General features: G+C 35.2%; 2 protein-coding genes across 3 annotated transcripts; both read left to right on the top strand.

Moving 5' to 3' along the window:
• Nucleotides 1-908: 908 nt before the first annotated feature.
• Nucleotides 909-6,487, top strand: LOC145623402 (histone acetyltransferase TAP1-like). Its single transcript, XM_081676474.1, has 8 exons — nt 909-1,177; nt 1,263-1,360; nt 1,432-1,498; nt 2,599-2,782; nt 2,945-3,044; nt 3,212-3,312; nt 5,918-6,011; nt 6,243-6,487. The coding sequence occupies exons 1-8, from the start codon at nt 1,137-1,139 to the stop codon at nt 6,317-6,319; spliced, it is 762 nt and encodes a 253-aa protein (XP_081532600.1). The 5' UTR covers nt 909-1,136; the 3' UTR covers nt 6,320-6,487.
• A 1,185-nt stretch (nt 6,488-7,672) lies between these two features.
• LOC145609642 (transcription factor GTE1-like) lies at nt 7,673-10,982 on the top strand. 2 transcript variants are annotated; one of them, XM_081665096.1, is made up of 9 exons: nt 7,673-8,003; nt 8,232-8,312; nt 8,556-8,750; nt 9,268-9,345; nt 9,480-9,707; nt 9,852-9,926; nt 10,040-10,098; nt 10,289-10,439; nt 10,539-10,982. In XM_081665096.1, the coding sequence occupies exons 1-9, from the start codon at nt 7,980-7,982 to the stop codon at nt 10,767-10,769; spliced, it is 1,122 nt and encodes a 373-aa protein (XP_081521222.1). In that variant the 5' UTR covers nt 7,673-7,979; the 3' UTR covers nt 10,770-10,982. The 2 variants fall into 2 exon arrangements, with proteins under 2 accessions (XP_081521222.1, XP_081521229.1); XM_081665103.1 differs by lacking the exon at nt 8,556-8,750.
• The last annotated feature ends 592 nt before the right edge of the window (nt 10,983-11,574 follow it).

The following is an 11,574-nucleotide window of genomic DNA, read 5'->3' as shown; positions in this document are numbered from 1 at the left end:
GATCAGGTATTTTTTTTTTTTTTTTTTTACAAAACGATCTGGCAAATTTGAATGGCTTTGGTCACATACAACTCTTTTTTTTTTTTTTTTTTTTTTTAATAATTAGAGAAACATATTGAGCTTAAAAAAAAAAATTATTCCTTAGGAATATGAATAGTTATTCTTGAAATATAATTCCACCTTTCCAATAGGGTGCTAGAAGGTTTGTGTTACCCTTGGAACAATTGTCACAAAATAACTCATATCAGTGGTGGCAAAATAAAGTTATAGGTAATCGTAAAACACATCTCAACTTAAATAAGATCTTGAAATGAGTGTTAAGCTTTTCAATAATCTTTATTAGTTTCAAAAAAAAAACCACTATATCAGTTTAAATAACATATGAGAAACTTTAGATAAGTTGAATTTCAATTTACCTAATAACATATGAGAAACTTTAGATAAGTTGAATTTCAATTTACCTATATAGACAACACTAGTCCTCAAAATTCTTACCTTGTTCTTTTGGACTATTTAAACTGAAATGATAAAACTGAATTGAACTAAAATGAATTAAACGATGAGAATCGGTCCTAAGATCTCTTGGAATCGAAAGGGATACTCTAACCACTTGAGTTATTCCTTACTCTCAACTAAGGAGTAAAATTAAATGAAATGTTGAAACCAACTAAAATAAAAATAAGTCCAAAAGAACGTAGTCTTAGGGTCTGTTCTAATAAACTGAAATCGACTGAATTGAACTGAACTGAGTTGAGCTAAGCTGAAATGAATATTTTAAAAGAGAAGGAAATTAAGAGTTGAGATGAACTGAATTGAAATGAAATAAAAGTATGAGAACGGACCTTTATTCTCACATTCTAAAGGGTTATGCAAAAAGGGTAATTTTGGAATACAAAAGAAGAAGAAAAAAAGAAAAGAAAAAAAAAGGATGTAGGGTCCTGGGCTCCTGGTTGAGTAATGAAGAATTGAGGATGGGTGAGTAACAGGATTGAATGAAGGAAAGCGTGCGCGATGTGGTACACAGACACACAGACACTACCGCAGTAGCTCTGTAGTCACTGTTATTTTCCTCAACATTCAACATTCAACATTCAACAATTCTTTGGATTTAAAAAACAATCAACAATTCGGCAATTATGCACGCTTCTTCTTCAATTGCCCTTTCTCTTTCTTCTCGGTATTATGCGTTTTCTTCTCTTTTCTATTTTGTTGTGTACTTCATCTAATTAGCCCTTTCTCTTCTTCATCTAATCTTGTTGCAGGGCTCCTGCTCTTAATCAATCTCAACAACTCTTCTTCTCTCATCTCAGTCTCAGTCTCAGTCCCAATCCCATTTATTATTATGGATTCTCTACTACAGGTTATTTCTCCAACTATTTGGTTGATTAATTTAACTTATTCAACTTATTGATTCTTCATCTCAAACTGCAGGAACCAAAAAGCTTAGATGTTGTACCCTCAAGCTCAAGGCTAGTTTTTGGGAATCCATTCGATCTGGGTATGTTCTTTTCCTTCTCAATTTCATTCTTTCTGAAGCCCTTTCAATTAGAAACACAGATTATAATGTACTGTAATGTTGAATGTTTGATCAGACTAACAAAGGATTAAATGAATTACTAGTTTTTATTTGGAGTAGGATATGTATATTGGATAGATAATAATGCATACACTAAGGTTGGTTTAAATGACGCGATGCGCGACAATAGAAGATGAGGGAGGCCCATGAAGAAAATCTATGTCCCTAGGTTCTACTATTGTGCTCTAAGACTCTTATGGAACCATATTATTGTTCCATTATTAGCTCTTTTTACCAGCTTCTTGCTCTTGGGTCTAGTGTTTGTTTTTAAAAAATGTTGAGTTTTTTTATTAATAAATAAAGAGGAAAGACCTTCTCTTAACACCTAATTAGATGAGAAACATCTGTGTTGTACAAACACTCAAGTAAGTGAGATCACTTTGGAATTACTCCAATTAAGGAAACCCTCATGCACATTTCCTTCTTAGATAATACTCCTCATCTACTACAATGTTTCTCCCTTTTCAACTTAATACTTTTACTAGTAGCATATACCCTAAAAGCACATTGATAACCATCCAAAATAACAAGATATTAGGAGCATATATGTTTTGTCAAATTGTTATATACACGCATAACATTTAGTTTTTGCATAAAATTGCAACTTTTAATGAACTCTTTCAGAAAGGTATTTCTTTAAACTATACCCCCCCCCCCCCTCCCCCAGCCCCCAAATAACAGTTTCATTTGCCTTTTGCTCACATTGTTAGAAAGGTGTATAATAGTGAGGCTTGGTTGGTTATAGGTGGATAGATAGGGGGGCTTAGTTGGTCAAATATGGATAGAAAAAGATGATAGTAGGGCTTTGTCGATTTTAAGTGAATAGATAAAGGTGAATTGAGACTTTTATATAAGGACATGATTTGTGGACGAAATGAGACTTCTATTTGGAGATGGACTGATGGAGGGAGTAAATTGTATTGCCGAGTGATTGGAGATGGTGTGATACCTACTCCCTTAATGCTTAAGTTATGTCTTCTTTAATGGAATCTGAATAGTAGATAACATGCTTGCTGTTACAGAATCTTGAAAAACGATACAACACAAGTTATTGAACCAACAATTCCTACTGAAGAAGAGGAGGAGCCTTTGCCTGAAGAATTTGTGCTTGCTGAAAAATCTCAAACAGATGGGTCTGTTGAACAAATAATCTTTTCTTCTGGTGGAGATGTTGATTTGTATGACCTACAGGCATTATGTGATAAGGTGATTGTGGGGCTTTTCTTAAAAATTTCCAAGAGGGATGGATTATAGCTAAACACAAAAGAAAAGTAGTCATTGTCAGGGAGTGAGTATGTTTTGTCTGGCTACCATTAAACTATCTATTGATTATATTCACTGCTTGACCGTACTCTATCACCTCGACAGGTAGGTTGGCCCCGTAGGCCACTCTCAAAACTTGGTGCAGCTTTGAAAAATAGTTACATGGTTGCCACACTGCATTCTGTTCGTAAATCACCTGATGCAGGTAATTTGTAGATGCATCTCAAATTTCTAACAATGTGACCCTGCCTAAAGTTGGCTATATATTGGGTGGAGATTGTGCATAATTCCCCCAATACCCTTACTCTATCCCACTTCTTTGTATAAGTAAATGATGGACATCTTATTCTATTGTGCAAAGTTATCTAACAGAAGGTGATGACTACAAGACGCTCATTGGAATGGCTCGTGCTACATCTGATCATGCCTTCAATGCTACAATTTGGGATGTTCTTGTTGATCCATCTTACCAGGTTATCTTTTAACTGGAGATTAATTGAGATTTATTTATTAATGTGGTTATCTGCATACATTTAAAAACAAGGATCCCACAAGATTGGAGGAAGAGCACCTTGGTCCCGGTTTATAAAAACAAAGGAGACGCTCAAGATTGTTCTAACTATCGAGGAATTAAGCTTATGAGCCATACTATGAAGTTGTGGGAAAGGGTGATTGAACAAAGGTTGAGGGCATGCACAAGCATTTCAGATAACCAATTTGGTTTTATGCCTGGGAGATCTACTATGGAGGCAATCCATTTGATAAGACAAATGATGGAGTTTTATAGGGTAAAGAAGAAAGATCTTCATATGGTCTTTATTGATTTAGAGAAGGCATATGACAAGGTGCCAAGAGAGATACTTTGGTGGGCAATGTTGAAGAAAGGTATCCCACGAAGGTATGTAGACCTAGTTAAGGATATGTATCGGGATGTGTCAACAAATGTGAGGACATGCGGAGGGTTGACAAAAGATTTCCCTATTACAATCGGATTGCATCAAGGGTCTGCATTAAGCCCTTTTCTTTTTGCAACGGTTCTAGATGAATTAACTAGACCAATTCAAGATGAGGTTCCATGGTGTATGCTGTTCGCAGATGATATCGTTTTGGTGGATGAGACTAAGGATGGGGTTAATGTCAAGTTGGAGCAATGGAGGCAAAGGTTGGAATCTAGAGGGTTTAAGCTAAGTCGGAGTAAGACTGAATATTTGGTATGTCGTTTTGGCACTCAGAGGGGGACAAGCAATGAAGTGGTGAGTTTGGATGGAAAGGATTTGACCATGAGTGAATGTTTTAAGTACCTAGGGTCGATCATCCAGAAGAATGGTGACATTGATCAAGACGTGACCCACAGGATTAAGTCAGGGTGGCTTAAATGGAGAGCGGCCACGGGAGTGTTATGCGACCGCAGCATTCCCTTAAAGTTGAAGGGAAAATTCTACAGGACTGCCATAAGACCAGTGTTGCTCTATGGTACAGAATGTTGGGCTTCTAAGAAAGAGCATATTAAAAAGATGGAGGTTACGGAAATGCGCATGTTAAGGTGGATGTGTGGAAACACTTTAAGAGATAGAATCAGAAATGAGGTTATTCGCAAGAAAGTAGGTGTGGCGGGCATTGTAGATAAATTAAGGGAAAATCGTCTGCGTTGGTTTGGACATGTAAGACGGAGACCCGAGGGTGCACCGGTGCGAAGAGTGGAAGAGTGGGACCATGGAGGGATTAAACGAGGAAGAGGGAGACCAAAGATGACTTGGTTGGAAGGAGTGAGGAAGGATATGAAGTGCATGGATTTACGTGAGGATGAAGTTTTGGATCGTAAGGGATGGAGGAGAAAGATTTATGTTGATGACTACACGGAATAATCAAATTTGGTTCATGTTAGCCGACCCCACTTTTGGGATTAAGGCTTTGATTGATTGATTGATTGCATACATTTAGACTACTATGGGAAAGGTTGAGTTGGAAGGGTGTTCAATTTTCAAATTTTAGTGAAGCTAGGTGCTTTCTGATTATCTATAACATATTGATCACCAACAACAAGGGGAGAATTTTGTAGATAACAAATGTTTCTGACTTGACTAGCTACATCACAGGTTATCTCTGTAAAATTCTCAAGCTATATACTATATGTGTAACCAAATCATCAAGAGGATGAAGCTGTGCATAGTTTGCTAACATATCCCTCTCCCGTCTTATATGACTAAAAGAGCAAAACTGTGAATGTAAGCAATTTTGTACAAGCTGTATCAAACTTGAATACAAGTCAACTGCCATGGTTAACTTCTTGAGTTCTGGCGTTCTGCAAAATTCATCTTTGACTATTGTTTGCTCAAACATTTTTTTTTTTTTGTTTGAAAAAAATTCTGTAGGTGACCTAAACTAAACTTGTTGATCTTAGGTTGCAATTTTCCAACTAGTCAATTAAAATTTATACTTCGTAGTTATATATTGTTATCAAAATTAAGATAAAATTTGAACATTTGACTAGGGAAATTCACTACGATTTTATTTTGGATTAAGCATGTATTTGCAGAACATAGAAGTAGGATCATGCATAGCTTGTGCAATAAAGTTTGTGCCTTTTTTTTTTAATTTTTTTTTTTTATTTATTATTGTATTTTATAGTATGCTACTGAATTAGTTGTTTGTGTTACTGGAGTATAGCTTGTCTTGCCATTTGCATATGAGGTCCTCAGAGAAGTCTCAGAATGTCAGCCTAGGTTTATGCATGCGATTTATCTGGACATTTAGCTTTGCTGCAAGTTAGTGCTCTAATATGTGCAAGATTCTGAGTGACCAGGTCTATGTTTTTACTTATCACTTTATCAGATCATGCATTTTCATTGCAAAAACCTTAATCTCTTTATCTGTAAGGCTGGGGTGGGGTGGGTATCGTTATCAAATAGCACTTGAGTTTCCTTGAGCCTGAACCAGTTTGCATAACCTTCCTTGATGTGTGGCGGACGAATTTGTTGTGCCACTGCTTGTTTGTGTGTGTGTGTGTGTGTGTTTCCTGACGGAAGCTGGACACTGTATATTAGGTGCATAACAGTACACCATCTGGTTCTGATGTAGGGTCAAGGGCTTGGAAAGGCTCTTGTGGAGAAGATGATAAGGGCTCTGTTACAGAGGGATATTGGCAACATTTCTCTCTTTGCAGATAGTAAAGGTAAGATTTTTATTACACAAACACTGAAAAGATATGCATTTACTATCCACAATGACAAGCTAAGCGTCTATGAAAGTGGTTTCACATGAAGATGTCGTGTGAAACAAGGATAATTTGTTCTTCCCTCTTTCAAGTCTTCTTCGGAAAATTGTTCGTGTTGTATGCTTGTATCTGACTTATTTTCAGCGAAATAAACGAATTCTGACATTGACATATATATGTTCATTGCAGTTGTTGACTTCTATCAAAATTTAGGATTTGAACCAGATCCAGAGGGAATCAAGGGAATGTTCTGGCACCCCGAGTAAAAGTTCATGGAAGATGAAGGTGAAATGTGAGACAATGAGCACTTTGCTGAACTAGGTTGTGGTAGTAATCGATGTGTAAAAATGTTCTGTTCTTCATTGGTGTCAAGTTTTGGTTATGGTTCTGTACGAGATTACAAATGTGTATATCAAAGAAAGTTCCAGGACTAACTTCATGTATGCAACAAGCAGCCCATAGGCCATAGTATGCATTTGGTTGGGGCAATTGGGCTGCGGATAAAACTGAGAAACGTGACCACATTGAACCTACAATTAGGATCACGCAATAACCTCCCACATTACATCAACGCCATTTTTTAAGACTTCAAACACCAACTTTAATACGGAGTTTTTTTAATTTTTTACCCCAAGTACACTAATTTTTTTGTTTGAAGTCGTACAATATTTAATATTGACAATTAATGAAAACAATTTAACAAATCCAAACAAGAACTAAAATAAAAAAAAATGGAGAAAATTTAAAAATCCAAATACATAAATATAGCAATTTGACAAATTTTTTTTCTTCATTGTCTCATACTCCCTCCGTGTTTTTTTAAGTGTTATACTAACTAAATTCGGTCGCGTTTTAATAAGTGTTACACTACCTTTTTTGACAAAAAGCTACATTAAAATATTATATCTTTCAACTCATGGTCCTCACCTAAACCCACTACTACTTTTTTTTTTTTTTTAATTATTATTATTATTATTATATCTCTCCTCTCACATTCATTACTTGGGGTTAACAACTATTTAACCGCACTATCTTTCTTTTACAATTTTTTAATATTCCAATTACCCCACATACCTTTTATTTTATTTAAGTTAATTAAATTACCTAAAACTATGTGCGGGTCAAACTGTAACACTTATAAAAACACGGAGGGAGAATAAATGTTTGAGTGGGTGTATCGTTGTTTTGTAATTTTGGGATGAAGAGAATTCTTGAGATAATTTCATTATCTTGAATGGTTGAATTCCAACAATCAATATCAATTGTAGTCCCTCTTCTAAATAACTCTTGGCCTATAATTGTTTGCATTAGCTATTTTATCTAACATGTTGTAATTAGCTTTTTGTAATTAGTAAGCACTCTTCTAGTCTCTTTTTTGGCACCATGAGCCCCACTTTTTGTGATAGTTTTGAGTCATATGGTACTAACAAAAGGGGACAAAGACTGAAATGGTTGTCTTTATTGACTTATTACGTTTAATAACACTGTTTTAAATAGCTCTTTATCAAATACCAAGAAAACGCTAAAAGTCAAATAAAGTTTTTCGTTGATTATATATTTACAAAAAAAAAAAAAAAAAAAAAAAAAAAAAAAAAAAAAAAAAAAAAACTATTGTGTTTAGAGATCTATAAGAAGAGATTATGATGAGTAAAGTAATTAAATGCAACACACCGTAATAAAGATATTCACTCCATAGTAGGAGTATGAGCTAGGTGTAACAATTTGTTATTTCTTTGTAAAATAGGGTTTATCATTCTTTAACTTTTGGGAAAAAATAAATAAAAAAAATAAATAAAAAGAAAGAAACATCTGTGATGATGATGGTATCTCGAGGAAAGGGGTAGAATTTTTGGTTTAATGTTCTTCAATCTTTGATCTTCCAATCTGAATTACAGTATTATCTCATCTTGTTTTTAATTGATTCTTATGGAACCCCCCGCTACTTTCAAGGTACAATTTGTTCTGTAATTTCTTTGAATAATTTACATCTTCTTGCTTTTGATTCATTCATTCATAGTCTCCAGTGATTCTAAGTTTTTGGTTTTCTTTTAATCTATCTATCGTTTGCAGTTCACCTTCTTGATATGCTATTGTTCACTTATGATAATCAGAAATTAATAAACTTGTAATTTTGACTCACTATGATCAATTGCATGAATTGACAATTCTGGGTCTCAGGTTCCTGCAAATGTGAATGTTGATGACCAACTCAAAGATTTCAAAAATCATGTGAATCAGGTTTCTTTTCAAGTTGACAAGGTTAATTCTTTTATTTACTAATAAATATTCTATTCATTTTGCTTTGTCTAATTTCCGCTTCATTATCATTCCATTAATTCTTTCATGTCATTAATTGTAGGCATTTGATCACGAATCTTACTTGTTAAATTCTGTATATTTTGTTTGATATTCAACTTTATTTATTATTATTTTTTTTTAATATGTGTAATTACAATATTTGCTTGCAATATGCTTTTAAAATAACACTGAAATTACTTGCAGCTAGAGCAAAAAATAAATGAGATTGAACAATTCTACTCCAACAACAGTAAAAAGCAAATTATAGACTCTAGAAACAATCTATCAAGGGATTATAAAGATAAAGGGAGACATGTTACGACTAGGCTAAATCATCCCGATTCCAAAGCTAAGAGAATGCAGGACCTCATCAGGCAATTTGGTGTTATTTTGAATCAGGTATCATGCTTAATGTCCACCATCATCATGTGAATAACCGAGCTCCCTTTTTTTATTGCGTCTTTAGATTGGTATTGTGAAAGTTCTAATATTATCTGTTCAATTAATGCTCCATTTAGGTCTTTGTAATAAACTGGATTTTGATTTAGTATTCTCTTTTATGTAAAGGCTTGATATGCATGCTGTGATTCAGCTGCTAGAAAATTCATTCGCCGTTTTGTTTATTTGTTTTACATTCGGAGAAACATAAGAATAAGTAAATCATACACTGTATTTAATTTTCCATTAGTGTGCTTGTCTACTTATGCTACCAACCCCAGTTAACTTTCAGCCTCAAAATCTGCAGGGATACTTGTGCTTTAGTTCTTTTCTACTATGTAAATTCTATTGCAGATAAACCATACTCTAGTGGCATTTCTTGCTGTTAAACCTTTTCACTTGCACATGCTTGCAAACTATTGTATTATATACTAGTATATAGTTTTCTACCTCACGGATCCTTTGTTTTTCTTTCCAGATTACTCAAAAGAAAGATGTATGCTCTTCTCTGGATTCTGTAGATGTGAATGATCTAGGTTTACATGATTCCTCTGAGGTATAGAACTGGAAATTGGATTCCTGACATTTCTGTTTTTTTGCTAAATATCTTAGACAAGTTGTATAGAAATACTTAATTTGAAGGACAGGTCCTGACTTACCAGTGTCTGTTCATGTCATTTCCTTTTTTAGTCAGTTATTGGAAAGCCCAGGGATTTCAACTCTATAAAGAAGCGAATGGAAGATAAGGGTGATAATGGCTACAAGCATGTTCGAGAGATTTACGCTGATGTGAGGTGGGTTTTGAAGAATGCTATGAAATGTAATGATGAAAGGAGTGATGCTCATGTGACAGCCAAAACTCTACTGGCAAAATTTGAGGGAAAGTGGCTCGTACTTTTGCCAAAAATCATGCAAGAGGTAAAGTTGTAGCTTCATGTTTGAGTTACCACTTGCTTCATTTACAGCCCATTAACTTTTTTTAAGCTGTTACGTATAATCATTTTAATCGGTGTATGTTTCCAATTGATTGATTGATATATGTTTCCGATTTTGCTTGTACAGGAAGAAAGAACAGATGAAGAGGCAGGTTTGAAACAGACTTATCATGCTCAGATGGCAAAGGACGTAAGCTGTGAGGTGGGAAGCTCTTGTAGTTATCTCACTTACATGCATGTATTTGTTCACCAGACTCAAATTTTCATAATTAATGTGCTGCATTTTGCTCTTTTTCCCATTTTCTGTGTGTGCAGCTTTACAAGGTTGATAAGCGCCTAAATGAACTTAGAGAACTCATGCTCCAAAGGTGCAGGTCAGTCAATTTATGAACCTGTACTATGTGGTGGTTTAGTCCTGTACTCTCATTTGTTCAGCCATGGTTGTCCCTTCCCTCTCACGTGTGGCATAAATTTCACGTGTTTGCATCAGTGAAGAGTTGGTTATGTTCTGTTTGATTTCCTTATTTGGATTGATATGTTAACGATGAGAACATGGAATTTCAGGAGAATGTCAACAATGCAGAAAAGAGAACTTGGAAGAGCTCTGACAAAGCTATCTGCGGATGATTTAACAAAAGCTTTGGAGATTGTTGCTCAGGGAAATCCGTCCTTCCAAGTAACAGAAGAAGAGGTGGACCTCGACATAGATGCTCAGGTAATTGACAATGATTCATGGGGAGAATAAGGGCAATGTATCTCTCTAAATGGATAGTTTTCATGGAATTGATGGTGATGTTTGATTGGCACTTTGCAGAGTGAATCCACCTTACGGAGGTTGAAGTATTTTGTTGTAGAGAGATTGAAAGCTAAAGCTGAAGATGAAGCCAAACAATTAACTAACATTGGTGGTGACAAAAATGAGCGGGGAAATGGTAAGACTCTTGTGAACAAATCCAAGGCTTTGAAGTCGGACTTGAAGAGAAAAGCAGAGAATAAGGATGCCCCTGCAAAGAAAAAGACCAGAAAGGTCGGGTCAATTTTGTAATATGGATTAGTAAGTTAAGTTGCATATTCTCATAAGATGTGGTTTGATCTGACAGTGCAAGGAAAGGCACATCTCTTTTGTTCCTTACCCCTTTTGGCTATTAGTAAAAAATGGTAGGTATATCATCAGATCAGTATTGAGCAACGTTTGTAAAGAGGTAGAATATGAACTTATATAGTATACATATATATAGCGAGTATATATTTTGAGCTACTGGCGGTATCTGTGTATGTGTTTCTTCCGAATTGTTTATCACTAATATCGTCGTTTGTGAGCTGGGTTTGCTCTGGATCATAAAATTACAGTAGAGCTAGCTTAGTGGCTGATTAATGTTGAGCCAAATATTTTCTGTATATGATAATGACTTGATGAGAATGTTGGGTTGAGATAGAATCTTAGGGATTGACAACTGATGTTGGGTGTTACTGTAGATGCACCACCTCACTCATGTAGCACCATCCTCTGTAGTATTTATGACTACAGATAAATATCCTACGGAGTACTAGATACATTGATGTTAGATGTTGATTGTTGATGTATGTACGGCTGTTCCCACTTATCGGTTCATAACCAACTTCTCCTTTCGTCCCAAATCAGATGTCGTGTTCTGACTTACATGGTCTTCAAGACATAAGTTTAATAACTTTGCTGGGAAAATCTAGCTTTGTTTTTCCCAGAGAGTATATATATTAAAAAGGTGGCGTTCATAAGTGGCGGCTGAATTGGGTTGTACGGAAAAGGACAAAATGCATGCATGGGCAACTGGCAGAAGGGTCAGTAATGATTAATAAATTGAGTATTAAAT

The sequence above is a fragment of the Chenopodium album genome, chromosome 3 (genome assembly GCF_948465745.1).
Source record: "Chenopodium album chromosome 3, dcCheAlbu1.1, whole genome shotgun sequence".
Taxonomy (NCBI): domain Eukaryota; kingdom Viridiplantae; phylum Streptophyta; class Magnoliopsida; order Caryophyllales; family Amaranthaceae; genus Chenopodium; species Chenopodium album.
Note: the sequence above shows the minus strand (reverse complement) of the source record. Positions and strands in the feature narration are given on the sequence as shown.